Here is a 19371-nt window from a genome sequence, read left to right on the forward strand (position 1 = left end):
AATATTATGTATATATATGGATCAATAGGCTCATGATAGTAGTGTAACATATTATTTACTTTTACATGTTTGGTTGATTAGACACGAGAGTTTAGCATTTTTGTTATATCTATTTAGTATAGTCTTGGTTACAGCAGTCAGTTTGTTGGCAATGTTGTGAAGAGTTGTAGTAGAAACAAAACCTAGAGCAGGGCGGAGAGCCGAGTGAGGCCGGGGGTGGAGAGCTCGGATGTGGGGTGAAAGTGTAGTAGTAGTTGATGTTGTTCAAGATTTGCTACTGGGAACAAAAAGTTCCAAGTAGCACGGGCTATGGTGAGCCCGTAGTGGACTTTTTGAGAGCGTAGAGCGTGGCACTCTGAATACGGGTGGAGTGTGTGGAAGCTCGATGCAGCCGGAGTCTGGCTGTCTGCTCTGTAGCGAGGCTGAAGCGTCGTGCAAGTGAAGGAACTGCATGTGTCAAGTGTTGTATTGTTGTTGGTGAATGTTGAAGATCTCTGGTATCCCTCGAGCATCTGTACTGAACCACTCTTGGAATTTAGACTGACTGATTGATTGATTGATGAAAGTTAAGCCACTCAAGAGGTGGCACGGGCATGAATAGCCCATAATTAGATTGATTCGCTGTCGACTAGTTATATTACCAGCCTTCACCTGACCTGACCATTCTCCAGCAGGTTGGAAAGTAATTAACTGTAATTAGTTGTACACTTGGGAAATGTGATAACTTAAGGTAGGTGATGTAGGTTTAACAAACCCATCTCATTATCTGCATATAAGCTAATGAGAGTATGGAGCAAATGTATTATATTTGGTACAGTAGTATTTGTTCGACAATAATTATATGACAGCAAATAATGTTTTCAGTGTGTGCAATTGTGGAAGGTGCAGTACTGTATGTGATGCATAACGGTGTTAACCATTTTGATGTTATTCCAAGAATCTACTTAACCCCCCTTCAAGAACTGAGGAGTTTGAGTCTCCTGGTGGCTCCCTGAAGCTATTTTGCCGAGATGTTACATCGGCCACAAGTTCTGCTTAGCCTGCTGGTAACCAGAGCCAGACACTGGGGGGCCCCCTTCCCCTTGCCCTCACAGAAGAGCAAGGAGCGAGTGGCAATTTGCCACCTCACTGGGAAACTCCGGAAAGTTGAAAAAACTTTTAGACAACTGAAGGGTTCACAGGAAGTACCTCAAAGCCACCAAACAAATTTACAAATGATTCACATGGAACGAGGGATTCCCCCAAACTACTCGTATTGGCATCCTTGGTGATATTTAGCGCCCTCTGATTATTCCGCACATTTGATGGTGCTACATAGCCTTCCCGGTTTGGTGCTTTCTTTTGATAATTACTTGCTTACTTCCCCCAAACTAACTCAAAACTCTTTAGTACCCATCACTGCCACCCAGGCAGCCCAGTCCCCCTACACTTGTCAGTCCTGTTGCTAATACTCTGGTGGCAGCTGTGCCTATGGTGCTCCAGTCGACCAGTGGTGGGCAACGCTACCCTACTTCAAGCCAAGTTCTGCCTGAAATGCAATGCGTGTTAGTGGCTTCACAAGAATGTAAATACATCAATGCTATGTACTCATAAACCCATTGTACCTTGAATATAAACAAATAATTACATAAATAATTTATTTTTATTTAAGTGGTAGCCATCCCTGGACTTTGTTCTGCAGGGGCTGAGAGTGTTCTCTTGGTTGCACTGGGGTGAACCCCCAGTACACGTGCTTGTTTATAAGATGTTCTGCGTCACCAGGAGACCGACCGGGCCGCAGGGACGCTGAGCCCCGGAAGCACCTCAAGGTAAGGTAACCATTTGCAGTCTGGTGGTTTTGGCTGCATTTGGTGACTCTTCTGGCAACTGGCCCTGGTGCCTGGGGGTTTGTGCTTAGCTACTGTCAGGTCCTGGTAATCCTGTTGTGGGTCTCTGGTGTGGTCCGTCATGCATCGACCGTCAAGAATGCTCTTGCAGAGTGCGAACTTGAAGGGTGCTCATCATAAGTGTTACCTGACAATAGTCGTTTTTTCTGTCTTCACCACCATGCTACCTGCTAGATCAGTGGTGCTAGACACACATGACCCCGAATCCAGAGAGGTTCTTGCCCTTACTGATTCAGCTTTGGGTCTGGAAGCTTATCAGGTAGCTGCTGCTCTGCAGCTAGGTTTACAAAAATGGAAATATTAGAGACCTCTTCCTTCCCCTGTGATTATGGTTCGCCCTGCTTCTGGTCGTCGTTCCCTCCCCCACCTTTAGGCTGTAAATCGTCTAAAGGATACTTGATCACCCAGTCTGACTGCTACTTTTAGCTGTGAGCAGACTCATCGAACAGCCTGGGTGACCAGACCTCAGACAGTGCCATGGGAATATTGATCATTGACAGGCATTCAACATGAGGGTTTCAAAGTTTAGCTCTGTCTTCTCAGAGGTACTTGAGACTTCTGGTCCTGCTAAAGTTTCAGGGCATTTACCTTCACAACCACCCTCTCCTCCTCACTCTGGACCTTGTCCTTGGCAGGATGCCATTCTGTCACGGGTACTGGGAGAGGACTTTGGTTCTGCGCTGGAGTGTTCACTGCAGGCTTCTGAGATTGAGAGGGAGCACAAGGAGGGTCCATGAGTGCCCTTCAGCCCTTCTTGGACTGGTTCCCGCCATCCACTACCAGCTGATACCGTTCCCATCGTCCACCACCTGTTGATACCATTTCCTCCCTTCACCACCATCACCACGTCCACCATCAGCTACCATTCCTTCCCTCCACCACCAGCGAGCTACTGACCACCACCACCTCCTGCAGCTGGTGTCTCCCTGGGGATTGGTAGAGCAGGTGGTGGTGGTGGGCAGAGACACGTTGGCGCTTTGATGCTGGGAATGTGTTTTTAGCGTTCAGGCGGGGCGGCGCGCCCTGCCACTGGCTTCTGGCCGCCAGGACCCGTCTGAATGATAAGCAGGGACGGAGGCGGATGTTTGCTCACCTAGTTGTACTCACCTAGTTGTGCTTGCGGGGGTTGAGCTAGGCTCCTAGCCCCACCTTTCGAACGTTATTAGATTAATGAAATGACTCATTTCTCACGTTTTTATCATTTATGTTTAAAAACTTTGAATCTATTAGAACAATAAACTGACCCTCTGCCCCCCTTACTTAAAACCTTGAATATGTTAGATATCAAGTTACTGCCCATCTTCTCATGCGTACTCCTAAATATATATATAAAACTGTAATGCCAATCCTAACCTAAAACGCGTCCTAGAAGGTTGTAACAGAACCCATGGGCACCACACCGAAATGTTCTGCAAATTAAGGGACCCAGAATGTGGATTGACTTTCCCAATCACGTTGAAGACTGGCCCTCTCTCAGCCAGTTTAAGTGCAGCTGCAGTAGTAAGGTCTAGTAAGCTAGTTTCTAGTAGCACGGGCTCACCATAGCCCGTGCTACTTTGAACGTTTTATTCTAAGCAGCTGAATCTAAAACAAAACTGCCTATTCATGTCGTGCCACCTCTTGGGTGGCTTAATCTTCATCAATTTATGAAACTGAAGAATCTAGCGGTTTATATCACACCGAACTTCTCCCAAAGTCCGTAAAAGGATATCTGCGCCGTATACTAGGCTGGCTAACACCAGAACTGCCTTTATAAATATATACAAGCAAATTAGAACCTTTTATACCACGTCAGCCCAACCCTAGAGTAGGCAGTTTCAACGTGGAATCCATACTTAATCAAGCACAAATTGGAGAAGGTTCAAAAGTATGCCACCAATTTCTAGGCCCACCAGGGATTAGTTAGGGGGAAAGGCTGCGTGAATTGCATCTCACGTCGCTAGAAAGAGGAATTAGGCTCCACGTCCAAGTTCTCAGGGAAGTAATTATCAAAAGGCACCAAACCGGGAAGGCTGTGTAGCACCATCAAACGTGCGGAATAATCAGAGGGCGCTAAATATCACCAAGGATGCCAATACGAGAACAAAAACGCGTAAGGCGAACGATATCAATCAATTCTGATTAATCAATTATCAATTCTGATTGAATTTAATCAATCATCAATCTAATAAATTTAATCAATCAATCAATTATCAATTCTGATTGAAATTACCTACTTAAAATTATCTGCTAGATTAAGGACCTGCCCGAAACGCTGTGCGTACTAGTGGCTTTACAAGAATGTAAATACTGTACTATCCAATGTATTCTCACAAACCCAATGTACCTTGTATATATATAAATAAATAAAATAAAAAGTATCCGAGTCACCAAGGTCACTATTGAGGGACAGGTGACCGCGAGGGGCGGTCGGAAAGCAAAGCAAATTCTCAGGGGAAAATTATAGGATAAAACGGGCATTTACACCGGTAGTACTCGCTCAAGGGGAACGAGTCTAAACACCCAAATGAGCCAGACAAAATATTTGTCAATAGTTAAATGTAATGCATTAGGCAGTGATGCGGCAGACTCCATACACGACTTCAAATGGACACGAGAGCCCATTAGGCTCTGGAACCTGTACATAAATTTATCTAGAGGCGGGACCAAAGACCCGAAGCTCAACCCCTCCGCAAGCACAAGTACGCAGATTGCCCAGCTAACAGCTTTTCTAGTCCTAAGGGCCCGGCCAGTTTCTTTCACGTGATGCACCTATTCACTCAGCAGTACATAGGTACAGTACTTTGACGTTAGATACCTGCTACGGGCTGGTTCCTGGTGATGTGTGCACTGAATATGTAAGAATGTTCAGAATCGGTAAATTAAAACAACCGACTATTAGAAAGGCGGGGTCCAGGAGCTCCATCCTGCAGGCACAAACAGTGAAAACAAAATATGCAAGTGAAACACGGAAGAGCGAGATTGGTACCACAAGGTACCAGACGGCGAGGAACTGTACCGTGGAGTCCCTGTACCGCTAGACGGGCGAGAGACTGGTACATGGTTATATTTATATGTAATCTGCCACCCTTACTGCCACAGGGAGACATCTCCCGTCACGCAGGGTGCAGTCGCACCTCCACAGACCTCCAGAATCATCTTTTAATACTGGCTCAAAAGGGCCACCACTTAGGGGCTATTCATGCCCGTGCCACCTTTTCGGTGGCTTAATCTTCATCCATCAATCAATCCCTTACTGCCACAGTGCGCTCCGAGGCTGCTGGAAGAGCAGTGAAGGTTAGGCAGAGATCCTGTAGTTATCGGCCATTATCAACCCGCTCTGTTATAACTGTTCTATGGGAGAACAAGTGGGTCTAAAATTATATCAACAAGGACCTTGAGGGTTCGAATCTACGCAGGGGAATGTTCCCAGATGCGCCCTAGTTACCCGTGCCACGACGACATGGTCAAAAGTTGACAACCCGAGTGCATGAGGGAATTATGCGAAACCCCGATTGGGCTTACGAGAAGCTTCGGGAGCCTCGTGGTTGCAATGGCACTCCAGGTTGCAATTCTTTTGACTGTCGTGGTACAGTTTATTAGATACATCACTATTGTGATGCGTGTGTAAAGGTGGGGTATATTCTGAAAATATTTGGGGGGGGGGGGGGTGTCAGGTGCCTAGTTTCCACCACTAGTGGTAATGGCACAGTCATAATGACTAACAGCTTTTCAAATAAGCAAGTATCAAAAGATGAAACATGACTAAGGGGCTCAAGTAAGTAATTATCAAAAGAAGGCACCAAACCGCGAAGGCTATGTAGCACCATCAGATGTGCGGGATAATCAGAGGGCGCTAAAACTTGTCAAATAAACAAACATTCTTTTAACCACTTTATTTCCAAGTGTGAAGAAGTCCAGATAAAGTTCTGGCACTTTCCTTATACATTTGTGTCAAAGGTGATTGGTGGAGCAGCTCAAGGCGCCCATGTGAAACTTTAAAATTTAACAATTTAAAGCCATTAAAACCGAACATACAGCATCGAATGTAATTTATTCTACCAAGTAAAAACCAAAGTTTAAATAACGTCACAACATTCAAATTCTTAAACATATATTACTTTACCTAGATAATTAACAATTACAATATTAACCTAATATTCATTTCCACAAGTCGAGCCGATATATTTTACTAGTATAATATCTAACATAGATCAGTAAACTAAAAATTAGTCTCAGTCATACCTTGAACAATGATTTTTTTTAAACCTAAATTCTGTCCATGTTAAAAACTTTTTACAGACCTGCAGGCTACATGCAGGTTGTCCATGCTATAGAAAGCCTTTGTTTACATTCAAATTTACCTCGTCTACACTATCCCAGCCAGCAATGGGCATCAATTACAAAAAGGTATATCTTACAATGCCTTCTAAACCATGACATGATAATCAGCGCAAGAACTACATTGTTTGCTCACAAGGAACCTTAAGAGGCCATAAAGGGGCCACTGATGTCTGATCAACACCTTAGAGCAAGCATCAACTAGTTGTTAATGTGAAACTGACTGTGCATCACGTTGTACCATGAGGCAGGACGCCTTCACTAGGCTATAGTACGCTTAAAAAGACTGGTTAGGATGCAAATAATTAGCAATTTAAAATGTCAAATTAAAATAAAACATTTGAGCTGCCACCACTATGGCACAATTCCACGATGACGTGGGAATGTATTTGTCCAAGGCTGTATTTAATACATGAACGTTGCAAATACTAAAGTTTAAAACTTGGTTACTTCCGTAATGACCACTTAACCAATGTGTACAGTAGAGACGCTCTTGGCTCTGTTCTGCAAAGTCGACAAACGACAGATTAAGGACGACAACAGTGTTTTAAGTGAACACAGACGCGTGGGAGCGAAGCACAAGTCTTATTGCCCCCAATCCTTCCCCTAGGCCTATCAACTGCTCCCTGAATTATCAGTACACTTCCTCCTTAAACGCCCCCCCCCCACTCCCCTAACACTTCTAAGAGGTCAATGAAGAGTAGAGGGACAAAGAGGCTTATTAAAAATATCATTAAAATTATCCCCCTTATGGGTTCAGTTCACAATAAAATAACCAATAAATGATTTGTTGGAGCTCAATTAAAAGTTTCATTTGTGATATGCCATTATTGGAGATCCTGCAACAATGTTTAAACTAAAGTTGATAAAACTGACTATGGTGTCTAGTTTCCCCCAATTGCTTCTCGTCCGAGCTAACCTTGTTAATTGCTATTATATTTTGCCTCCAAACCAACATAAAAGAAAACCATGTTTTGACAGGCATCACGTTGTCTGGTGCCACAGACTTGGCAAACCTTTTCCTGCAAGTCCCGGTGACCATCTGAAGGCCTCACAGCAACAGTTCCCCTACAGACGGCCCACGTTACAGGCTGAAACAGTCAAGTTGTGATTAGTGGCATTTCAACTAGGAACATATGATTTAGTTTCTTATCGTTGAAAAGTTACAATATACCCAGTCAAGTTTACCTTCTATGGACCCGAGAGTAAAATTGGTTAATACAACAAATACAATTATTTAGAAAAAATTGTCAAAAGGCACCAAGCCGGAGAGACTATGCATCATCAGGGTCGCAGGATATTTAAAAGCTCTAAATCATCGAGGATGACAAGTCAAGATAAGAGCACATTAGCGAATGTGATAAATTGGATATATCTAAAGATTCCATAGAGGGATAAATTAGAGGAAAGTCCTGAAAACTGCACACTTTGAGTTTATGGTGGATGACTAGGCACTAACCATGCCTTCAAACACTTGTTACACGATTTGTTTGGCTACGTGGCCAGTGTTCCATCTGTCACGATTAATATACCTTCCTGATTTACAGCAGCACCTTGTTGACTAAACACCAATTAACATTTATGACATCCAGACTTTCACTAGGCTTCCTACTTAACCCCTTATTGAACATTGTCCCCCTCGGAATTTCTCTCCTATAACTAATTTCTGCATCTGAATTCCAGTTATCAACGTCCCTCTGCAGTTTTACAGCGGTGGGCTCTGACGACAACTATACGGTTGATGTTAACACCCCCTAACTTAGATTTTCCAACGAATGTAATTTAAGCTTTGTCAATCTTCCTTCATATGACAAGTTTCCGATTTTAGGGGATTAACTGGCATCCTACACTACGCGTTCTAGTGGATTTATATCCATTCTATAGTGCGGCGACCAAACTGAACTGTAATCTAAATGGGGCCCAACTAGAGCAAGATATTGCTGAAAAACAACCAGCGTCTTTTAACACTTAATAAAATTTAAGCGTGTCATTTGCCTTATTAAACATTCATGCATCTATTTTTTTGCTTTAAAATTCTTAACTGATCCCTTTCTCAATCCGACTCCGCAAACACCTAGCTCTTATCTTGCAAGTACATTACCTTAAAACCTTACATTTGTCAGCATTGAACTGCATCTGCCAAACTTTTGACCATTACAAAACCATATTTAGATCGTCTTTAAGTGATAGCGAATTTTCCGCGTTTATTTCCCTCCCGATTTTTTTGTATCATCGTTGTCACAAGGAAAGATTGTGACAACGCTAGGTGATTGACTAGTCACCACTGACAACCTTGCTGAAGAAGTCTCGAGGGAACAATCTGTTCGGGGTAGTCTAATATGAAGCCTGGTCCCGGCCCAACGTAGACGAGGCTACAGCGTTACCTTTAGTACCTTGTCGCCCAGTCCACGAGCCTGTCGTTACGAAGTAGTTTCGTTTATCCTATATTGTTTGGGTTCCCGGAGCCAAGGTTTATTGCCTAACAGGAGCAACAGGAGTGCTGAATGCAGACTTGTGCAGGAAGGCGAGTGTGTTGGCCCAAACGACGACCATTCTGCCCTTCTAACACGAGTCCTACAGCGTCACACATTCTTAAGAGTTTTGTGTCGGACGCGCGAGACTTGGAGGGGTCAGTGGGGTAATACTATGATCATTAAGCTTAAATGAACAAATGTATCTTAACAGACTTTCAGCAGTATTAAATAATTTAAATTTGCAATACTGTCAGAGTAACTACCAAAAACCTCCTACTCTGATCGGAGACTTGAGCAACAGTTCTAAAACCTCGTTAATTGAACTAAAGTGCACAGATTTAAATCAATACCTTATATGTTGACCAATCGCCACACGAGAGAAAATGAAAGGACGACAACGTTTCGGTCCGTTCTGGAACATTCTGAAGTCGATTGTCCCGTTCCCGTACCGGAACGTTCACAATCTACAATGGTCCAGGACGAACCGAAAAGACGTCGTCCATTTTCTAATATGAGGATTGGTCAACATACTTCAGGCACATTGCGACTCTTCGCCTGCAATACCTTATATATAAATAATTCTAACAATTTTAATGTAAAGCCTACTCCAATGTAATCAAGAATGAGCTAGGTAGAGGGGGGGGGGAGAAACTGTCATTGGAATTGTGCGAATAATCTTTCCAGTGTGCTTATCAGTTATGCCCGTTACAATACAGCCGTTACACAATAACTATTGTAGTTCCGACCCAGGATAAATATCCAAAACTAATCTCATCTGATCATGTTAGAGTGAAATACTGGCGTCAGTTAACACGATTCTCAAGTCACCAGTAAGCATACAAGGAAACTAATCAATGTGGGTCAGTGTTTATAGACTCATTTATGGCATTAATAACACCTTAAAGGAAGGCTGTGTTCCAAGCGGTTACGGTTTGAGAGGCAGACATTCACTAGGGCCGCCGATCTTGCATAGGTTTTCTTACTGATGACACTACTTAATACTATACATTAAGGAGTCTTGTTACCAGCTATAGACGCCGGTTTAGCTACACAATTCAGATCGTAAAAGCTATCTTTTCTTAAAGATTTCTCTAACAGTAGGCTTGTGGTAGAACATTAACTGCAGACAAACTTATAATCATACAAAGTAAAGTAGGTTTAGCATTGAATTCGAAAGTAAATTCGCTTAATTTCAACAAATTGACAAGTGTTAGAACCATTATGAACCTCCACCTTTGGGAAATATTAAAACTTACCCATGTTATCCGTAACAAAATTTATAAAAACCAATACTCAGTCCACTTGCATTTATGTGCATATTTACCCACATAACTCGGCACGAGGCTAGGAAACATGGTCTACCCGGGATCGGCAGGTCATTTAATAATTGTAATTATAAGAGTTAACCCTCCATTATTGACCAATTTGTTATAAAAAGCATTTTCGATAAAAAAAAAATTAATTTACTCTAGAATGGTCCAAGGCGGACCGAAAACGCCTCTTCACATTCTAAGTGTGGGGGTTTTGGTCAATTTAAATAACCCTTTCTCCCTAATGAAGATATTTGGGTAAAAGAAATTTATAGCTAAATGGACAGAAGTTACAACTCTTGGTACGAAAGTTGTCCAAAATAAGAGAATCTAGTTAAGATAGCCAAGACCAAGATTTGTTTCAGCAGAAGGCGGTATATAATCTAGTTAGAAACAGTTGCCATCAAGAACATACTTACGTGTCAAGAACTGATGGCAGGTACTTGGCCGTCTATTATACCAGCGCGTCTATTATGCCCAGCGAAATTATCCAGCACATCACTATTAAAGCTTTTGTAGCAGTTTTTATTGTTCGGGCAAACGAGGATACCTGAAAATTTAAAAAAATAAAAGCAATTAATAAAAACAAAATTCCCCATAGAAAACCCCATCTAATTTTGAATATTTACACGTTATTTCAAATCCTGATAGAGCCCATATTTAAGATGGGAATTTAAGTGGCCAATTGGTCAAAGTAACTAAATTGCTTACTAACTATTTTAAAAATGCCTGACAGGCATTTTTAAAAACTTTATGAATTCTAATTTTCAAACAAGTGTCAATTAAGTCTGATATGCCCTAGTAACTTATGAAATTAGAATTTTATGCAAGAAAATCTTCAAACTTATCCTTCAATAATTTAAACTTCACTGTATAGTATCTTACCTCTCATTTCAGCCGTCTTAAGAACCCGCTCAAGCCGCAGTAAGATGGACGTTTATTCCATCTAGGATAAAGTTCATGTCTGGCTGTGGCCTCGTCAGTTATCACCATCTATACTAGAATCCGAGTCCTCTTGGGGAACAGTTGGCAATGGCACTGAAAGAGAATCCTTGGTGCGCGAAGGTAGAGAGATTCCCAGATCCTTCAGGGCAGAAATGGGCAGTGTAATCATTGGAGGAGCAGATTTGTTGACGTGCTCAGGTGGGGAGAGACCAGAAGCCTCTTGGGTAGAAAGATGCCTTGGAGAAGTAGACTTACTCGCGTTTCTACTACGCAATTCTCTGGTCCGGTCAATAAGATTACGATGGCAATCTACGATAGTAGCATTTCGCTTACGGGTACCCTCTTGAGAACCTAATTTTTCTTTAGAGCCGCGCGCTCCCCGCCGTGGTGATTTAGTGAACGCGGATTCATCTGTTGACCGAGATGAATGGCGAGATATTACAGTTCTGGATGGAGCTGGATCCTGAAGTAATTGTGGAAGGGTAGGTATATGTTCAGCCATGTCGGGAACCCTGCCCGGTCCTCTCCTGATAGAATCCTTAATTTTAGCCTCTTCAAAGGCATCTTTCATGCGTTTAATTGCATCCTCAGATAGAGGGAGTTCTAGGGTCTCACGTTTATTTGGACCAAGCCTACATTTGACAGTCACTGGAACGTCAGAACAGAAATAATAAAAACCTCTTCCATCTTCAGGAAGGACACCCTCACCGCTTTGACTAGAGTTTTTCCTAAGCTTCGATCTTTTCTTTTTAGATTTGGCCGACATAGGTGGGAGCGTTTCCTTGGGCTTTTGTAATGTAGCCTTTTTAGGCCCCTTTGAACGGGAGCCACGTTTTTGCACTGGCCCGGTGGCACCCCCGTCGCCGTCCCCGGCACCCCCGTCGCCGTCCCCGGCACCCCCGTCGCCGCCACCGGCACCCCAGTCACCGGCAGCCCAGTCACCGGCAGCCCAGTCACCGGCAGCCCAGTCACCGGCACCCCAGTCGCCGGCACCCCAGTCGCCGGCACCCCAGTCGCCGGCACCCCAGTCGCCGGCACCCCCGTCGCCGCCCCCGGCACCCCCGTCGCCGCCACCATCTCCGCCCCCGGCACCCCCGTCGCCGCCACCATCTCCGCCCCCGGCACCCCCGTCGCCGCCACCGTCGCCTCCCCCGGCACCCCCGTCGCCGCCCCCGGCACCCCCGTCGCCGCCCCCGGCACCGCCCCCGGCACCACCGTCGCCGCCACCATCTCCGCCCCCGGCACCCCCGTCGCCGCCCCCGGCACCCCCGTCGCCGCCCCCGGCACCCCCGTCGCCGCCCCCGGCACCCCCGTCGCCGCCCCCGGCACCACCGTCGCCCCCGCCCCCGCCACCACCGTCGCCGCCCCCGGCACCGCCACGACGACCACCACGACGACGACGTCGTCGTCGTCTAGCACCACGACCACCGCGCCCAGCACCGCCCTCAGAGTCGCCGGCACTGCGTCTAGCACCGGAGGCACTAGTATCTAACAGCACAGTGCTCGTGTTCTGTCCAGGCATCAAACCATCACGCACTTCAACTTCTCCGAACTTGTCTTCGTCAGCATCATGCCAGTCGTCAGGGTCGAGGCCTGAAACAGTCTCCAGCCGATACTTAGACGCGTCGTTCCGAGACATCGATTCTGCATCCTGCCAAACTTGGTCGTTTTTCCAGGTTTTGTCAAGTACTGGCTCACTCGGGCGTTCGTATCGTCTCTCCAGGCCATTTATATCCTCGAGGTCACCATCTTGGTGACATAGTAAACTACTTTCATAAACATAACTTGATAAACACACTTTATAATCTGAGCAAGTATCTGCAAGACCCATTAAATTTGAGGAATCTTTTCCCTCGTAGTATCCGCACTCAACTTTATCATTTTCCGTTCCTACGTAATTCTCGTAAATATTCCAGTCTTGCAGGCCCGTCTGTCCATGACAATTAAAACTAGTAATTTCCTCAATTTTAGAATCTTCAGTTTGGAGGCGCCGTCCTAATACTAACAATTTTAGTGACTGAAGTGTTTGAGATTCTCTCAATGCCAATAACGCTTTTTTCTTCGTAATATTTTGAAATTTATTGTGCAGGTCTCCAACAAGACTCCTCGAAGATTCTGTAAAAATAAGAAAATTATTTATGTCAGTAATAATACGGCATCTTAAGTATTCTTTTAACGGGATTAAAGCTACTAAGTCAGGATTCTTTAAGCTGCTCCCTTAACCTATACATTAAGTAGCACTAACATTCTATATAATTTACCAAAATTGTCAGTTAAACTAACTTGTTTATTTAAATGTTGTAAAGTTCCCGCAACTCCTAATGATAACATTGAAGTACTACATTTGCCCACCATTTTATGCAACTACCAAGTAAACCATATTAGTCTAATATCTAGAATGTTTCGTTAAACTGGGTACCAGTTCTCAGCCAACAGTCATTCTATGCAGCTGCCGACCACAAACTGATCAATTTTAAGATGTTCATGTTAAATAGGAATTCTCAACGTTTAAAACCTTATGCATATTTGAACGTAGGTCTCCTTATGCGTTCAGGTTTAAATTAGTTTTGTTTTATGTGAAGCATGTACAGAACTGCTATCCGAATCACATTAAATCACCGAGACGATTCAAACTATGACTTTTGAAGACAAATAGAGCGTTTAGCGACGGAGTGGAATGAACGTTTGACTCTTCGAGTATGCTCATAGTAACCGAGTTACCCCAAAAATGCTGCCATGATTATTTAGCACATTTGTTTGTAATTGCCAAGATATATCAAAAAGAAAAACCATTAGGCAAGTACAGCTGTACCCAACACTTAGGGTAACGACTATTTAACCAAAGGATATTGTACCCAGCACATCATACATCTTGTATAAATATCAGCAGCAACAACTCACCATTATGAAGGACTAAAATACACATGTTAAAATAGGATTCCAACGGTTGCTGGAGAATAAAAGCCTAAGGATGAGCGAGGGGCAGAGAGCTCCAACAAGTGTCTCCACTGTACTCTCGGGAAGAAGTGTACAGACCAACGCTGACCACCAGCGAGGACAACAATTAAAGTAAGAGGTAAAGAAACTGTGTGATGATCTGCGTCACGTGGCCACTTTCTGGTTTTGCTCGCAATCAATAGATGGCGCTGCCGACGGACCTGTCACCACAGTCAAATTAGAAGCTTTATTCCCTAAATGGTTCCACATTTATAATTAAGAAAGTTTATATAATATTACAGTACATTAATTACATGCCATAATAACATTATAGCAAGTAGACATTGTCGTTATCAGAATCTTAAACTGTATTACAGATGGCGACACACCAGAGATTTGTACAATTGAACAAAGACTTTCTTTTCCTAAAGTCAAACGTTGGTTTTACTATTCCCAGGGTTTGGTTGGCCTTTTTTCAGGTTCTACCTTTTGGGCAACTTTAATGACTGGTGGATTCTGATTCCAAGGGCCTTTTCTTCTTCAATCTGCTGCAAGGTAATGTTGTTGATTTAATAATTGTGATGTGCATTGTTATGCCCTACATGTAAGGGTTTGCATTTTTCAGTATTAAAAGTATTTGCCAATGTGACCCATCGCCGTTTTCATTAATTGGCATATTTTCGGTATAAAAGTAATAATTTCTAACTCTAAATATGTGCAGTGAGCGAGAATTTGGCTAAAACATAACGCTCATGAGTCATATTTGGGATATTTCCGATATTGAAAAAGTAATCAATTATCAAAAGAAGGCACCAAACCGGGAAGGCTATGTAGCACCACCAAATGTGCGGAGTAATCAGAGGGCGCTAAATATCACCAAGGATGCCAATACGGGAACAAAAACGCATAAGGCGAACGATATCAAAAGTACTCGATTCACCAAGAATTCTACCGAGGGACGGTCGGAAAGCAAGACACACGTTCGTCCTGGAAATCAGGACATTCAACAAGGATGTGCATGACCGTAAGAGCGACAATGCAATTTGGACAATAAGGAGCAGGGCGGCGCTCCATTAAGTGACCGTGAGTTAAACGGGTATGGCCAATATGTAACCTAGCTAGAGCCGTTTCTCACCGCCGGTTACGGTGGTAGGAGGAGGGACACACGACGACTCTTAAGAGTACGCAGTTTGTTACCAATAATAGAAGACCAACAACTCTGCCAGTGGGCAAAGAATGGAGGCATGAATAACTGGGTAAAAGTCGGAATAAGGAATACCTTTAACGGGAGATGGGACAAGTGCGGATAGCTTTATTAGCGACAGTATCCGCACGCTCATTTAAAGAGACACCAACATGGCTGGGAACCCAGCAAAAACTCAACCGACTTAAATTTACTGCAGATAAGAAACAGCCAATGTTTAATCTCGATGACCACCGGGTGGACCGGATTAAGGACCCTAAAGCCATGAGGGCACTACGAGAGTCAACTACTACCACGAAGGAGGATTGACACCGGAAAAGCAGGAGGACGAAGAGCATAGAGAATAGCATCAAGTTCTGCTGTGAAGATGCTAGCTTCTGGAGCCAGGCGACACATATAAGTGTGGTCAGGAAAAAACTACAGAGTAGGTCGGGAGACATCTCCCGTCATGCAGGGTGCAGTTGCACCTCCACAGATCTCCAGTATCAGCTTATCAGTAAGTGGTAATGGCTCAAAAGGGCCACCACTTACCGTCTATTGGTTCGCCTAGCTCTGGGCGGAGGTGGACGTGTCGCCTGTGAGCTTCCTGGTTTGCTGCCCGTGGTAGTTTGTGTGTGTGAGCGGACCCTTGGGGCCGTGGCAGCTGGAGGGATGGCGGCCCCCCTCCTCCCTGTGAAGCGGAGGAAATACCATTAGTCTAGAATTTACTGGCCCAGCGTCTTACCCGCCAGTTGAGGTGGTGATGATTGACATGTTGCGGGTGGATGTGGCGTCCTGTGTGCGGCGTCCAACTTGTATCGAGCATCGAGCTGTTATGAAATTCTGCTCTACGGCTGTGTATCGTGACTTTGTGGAACGCTATGACGGGAGGACATTTACTCTGCCTGAGGGTGGTGGTTCGGTGATAGTGTCGGACAGGTGCAGTGAGACTACCTATGTGGCAGTTCATGGTGCTCCCTTTGAGTTCCCTGACTCTCTTCTCCAGCGTCATTTTACCCGGTATGGGGGGGGGGGTCTTGAGTGTCCGAATGAATGCAGTCTCCTCCGGGCGGTGGAAGGGTATCCCGAATGGGACCCGCACTGTGGCGCTGCGCTTGAAGGACTCCATCCCTTCGTCTCTCCAGCTTCTGGGCTTCATGGTACGCGTGTTCTATGGGGATCAGCCCCGGACGTGTTTCCGGTGCAGACTCTCGGGCCATCAGGCTGCGAGATGTGATGCGAGCCGGGTCGGGCCTGTGAACCTCTTCAGGGAGGAGGACTTTTCCCCGTTGGCGGTCCCGGACCTGTCGGAGGGTGCTGCTGTGGAAAGTGCTACTTCCCAGTCCTCTGGTGCCCCGTTGCCGGTCTCTGATGCCAGCCTCGATGTGGCTGTGGGCGTCGGAGTGGAAGGAAGTGCATCCCCGGCTCCCGCACCTCAGCCTCCCCTGCCTGCCTCGTCTCCAGTCGAGTCTCCTGTGGTGTGTGGTCTCGTGACTCCGGACGTCGAGGCTGCGCCTCGGCCTGTACTGTCTCCGGCAGCTGTGTCTTCGACTCGTGTCGACGTGCACACTGTGATGTCTCCTGCGGTGTGTGGTCCTGTTCCCCGGGTTGTTGAGGCTGTGATGTTAAGTGATCGTGCGCTGCGGCGAGTTGCACGGGCAACCAGCGGTTCTGCTACGGTGCTTCCTAGCGGAGGTAATAGTTCCGACGATCTGCGACCTGTGTCCAAGCGTTCGTGGCGAGCTTTGAGTCTGTCTCCGCCTCGTAATGCGGCCTGGGCCGACGTCGGGGAATTTGAGGACTCCAGGAGTTCGTCTTCTGGGAGTGTGATGTGTGCGACGCTGTTGGAGTGCCTGCGGCTCCTGTGGGTCGTGTTGCAGCAGTGATGGGTCCTGTGGTGGGATTGTCGCCTGGCCCTGGTCCGGTGTCTTCTCCGGCTGCCTCCGCGTCACCGGTTGCTGGTTCCCCGGGTTGGGAGGTTGTGGCACCGGCCGAGATTGCGAGAGAGGGTAGGGGCTTGGTGCCGGTTCTTACAAATGCTTCTGTTCCGGCGGCCTCCGTGCCTCTGGCGTCCATGTCTGTGCCTTCCACGCCTTTGCCCTCTGCTCAGTCGTCCGTTGTTACTCCGTCCCCTGTGGTGTCGGCCCCTGCACCATCGCCCTCTGTGATTGCGTCCCCTGCGACTCCGCCCGCTATGTTGCTGGCCTATATCCGGCCGACTCCTGTGCTTCAGTCCCGTGTGGTTCCACCGTCTGTATCAAAGCCCTCTGTGCGGCCTCTTCCCGTGCCTACCGCCTCCGTGGTGGAGGGCGCCGAGCTGGAGGTTCCCGACTTCATGCATCGACCGCGAGGGTCACGTAGTCACGTTAACGCGCCTATGGAATTGTAGGCACAGTGGGATGTTACAGGAATAAGTACCCGCGTCGTTTCTATCCGGATAAATATGAAGATGATTGACTGTGTGTGTGGTTCTTGCTTTGTGTTGCTGTATTTCTTTCGTTGTTTTGTTGAGCTATGTGATACGGGTTCCTTTTTTTTCCTGTTTTCTTACCTAGCTGGGTTATAATGCTCTAGTGTTTTTTTCTTTTTTGCCTGTATTTCATTGTTACCTATGTGTAAGATTCCATTTTTGTTTATGCTTATTTACGATTTGTTCTATTATCTGTGTCCTATTTACTGTGTTCTGTTCCAATGTTCGTTTGTGTTATACCGATTCTGTATTTCTTATTTTTTATTTTGACATTTTACTATGTAATGTAAATGTGTTCTGTTTCCTTTGATCTATGTACTGTGCTGTGTATTGCTTTGTTGTATTCCCTTGTTATTTTCCTGCATTTTATTTACTATGTTGTATTTCCAGTGTTATATTACCATGTTCTGTTATTGTGTTCTGTTATTGTGTTCTGGTATTGTGATTGTGGTGTGTTGTCTGCTGCTGTGTGGAGTGGCGCATGTGTTTTGTGGTGGTGTTGTGTATATGTGTATTCCTTGTTTATATTTTACCCTCGGTTTTATTGTGCTCTTTTGTCATGAGAGAGGTAGGGAGGGAGGGAGGGGAGGGAGGCAGGCAGGCAGGCAGGCAGGCAGGCAGGCAGGGTGTGTGTGTGTGTGTGTGTGTGTGTGTCTGTGTGCGCGTGTGTGTGTTTTCTTTCGAGTTTTGTTATTCTTTGTTTTCACTTTTCTGTTATGCTGATCTGTGTTACGTGTTGTGTTGTTATTCTGCGTTCTTTGTTCTTCTGTGCTTTCCTGTTATATGGTTACTGTATGCTGTAATTGCTCTGTTTTAAAAATAAAAACTTATGGGCTATTCATGCCCGTGCCACCTTTTGGGTGGCTTAATCTTCACCAAATCATCAACAGAGTAGCCCACACCGTCAGCAGACTTTGACCCGTCGGTGAAGATGGCAACGGAGTGGGAGTGAGAAGAAAAGTGCTCAAGGAAGAGGCGTGTCAGAACTGTAGGAGGGGTAAAAGCTTTAGTAATGCTTTTATGCTGTCCGATTTTTAGTGATGCTGGTTGCTGCCTCCTCACGGCAGCACGGAGCTGGTCAGGGAGGGGGCGATATCGAGAAAACTGCAGGGGGGGGGGCCGGGCGGGGCAAAATGTGACCCATCGCCGTTTTCATTAATTGGCATTTATATTTTCGGTCTAAAAAAAATCGTAATTTTAAACTCTAAAAATGTGCAGGGAGCTAGAATTCGGCTCAAAATAACGCTCATGAGTCAGATTTTCGATATTTCCGGAATTCTAAAAACTGCAGGGGGGGGTGGTTGTTGGTCAAATTGTGACCCATCGCATTTTCACTAATTGTAATATTTTCGGTATAAAATGTCTATTTCAAACTGCAAATACGTGCAGCGAGCCAGAATTCGGCTCAAAAATATAGCTCAGGCGTCGAATTTGGGATGTTTGGGATATTTGGAAAACTGCAGGGGGGGTTTGGGCAAAATGCGACCCATCGCCGCTTTCAGTAATTAACATTTTCGGTATAAAAAGTAGTAATTTCAAACTCCAAAAATGTGCAGTGAGCCAGAATTCGGCTAAAAAAAAAAAAAAAAAAGCGCTCAAGAGTCAGATTTCGATATATCTGATATTTTGAAAACGGCAGAGGGGATATAACCTGTGCTACTTGGAACTTTTTATTCTAAGCAGGTGAATCAAAAACAAAACTGCCTATTCATACCGTGCCACCTCTTGGGTGGCTTAATCTTCATTAATCTATGAAACTGAAGAATCCAGCGGTTTATATCACACCGAACTTCTCCCAAAGTCCGTAAAAGAATATCGGCGCCGTATACTAGGCTGGCCAACACCA

At 45.2% G+C, this 19371-nt stretch overlaps 2 protein-coding genes across 2 annotated transcripts; one reads left to right on the forward strand and one right to left on the reverse strand.

The window, feature by feature from the left end:
- Nucleotides 1–5746: 5746 nt before the first annotated feature.
- On the reverse strand, nucleotides 5747–13982 carry LOC123760915 (uncharacterized). Its single transcript, XM_069331172.1, has 4 exons — nucleotides 13837–13982; nucleotides 10876–13050; nucleotides 10410–10540; nucleotides 5747–7297 (listed from the first exon to the last, which is right to left on the reverse strand). The coding sequence occupies exons 1-2, from the start codon at nucleotides 13859–13861 to the stop codon at nucleotides 10970–10972; spliced, it is 2106 nt and encodes a 701-aa protein (XP_069187273.1). The 5' UTR covers nucleotides 13862–13982; the 3' UTR covers nucleotides 5747–7297; nucleotides 10410–10540; nucleotides 10876–10969.
- Nucleotides 13983–16940: 2958 nt separating this feature from the next.
- On the forward strand, nucleotides 16941–17444 carry LOC123771362 (uncharacterized). Its single transcript, XM_045763868.2, has one exon. The coding sequence runs from the start codon at nucleotides 16941–16943 to the stop codon at nucleotides 17442–17444; it is 504 nt and encodes a 167-aa protein (XP_045619824.2).
- The last annotated feature ends 1927 nt before the right edge of the window (nucleotides 17445–19371 follow it).

Source organism: Procambarus clarkii, chromosome 3 (genome assembly GCF_040958095.1).
Source record: "Procambarus clarkii isolate CNS0578487 chromosome 3, FALCON_Pclarkii_2.0, whole genome shotgun sequence".
NCBI lineage: Eukaryota > Metazoa > Arthropoda > Malacostraca > Decapoda > Cambaridae > Procambarus > Procambarus clarkii.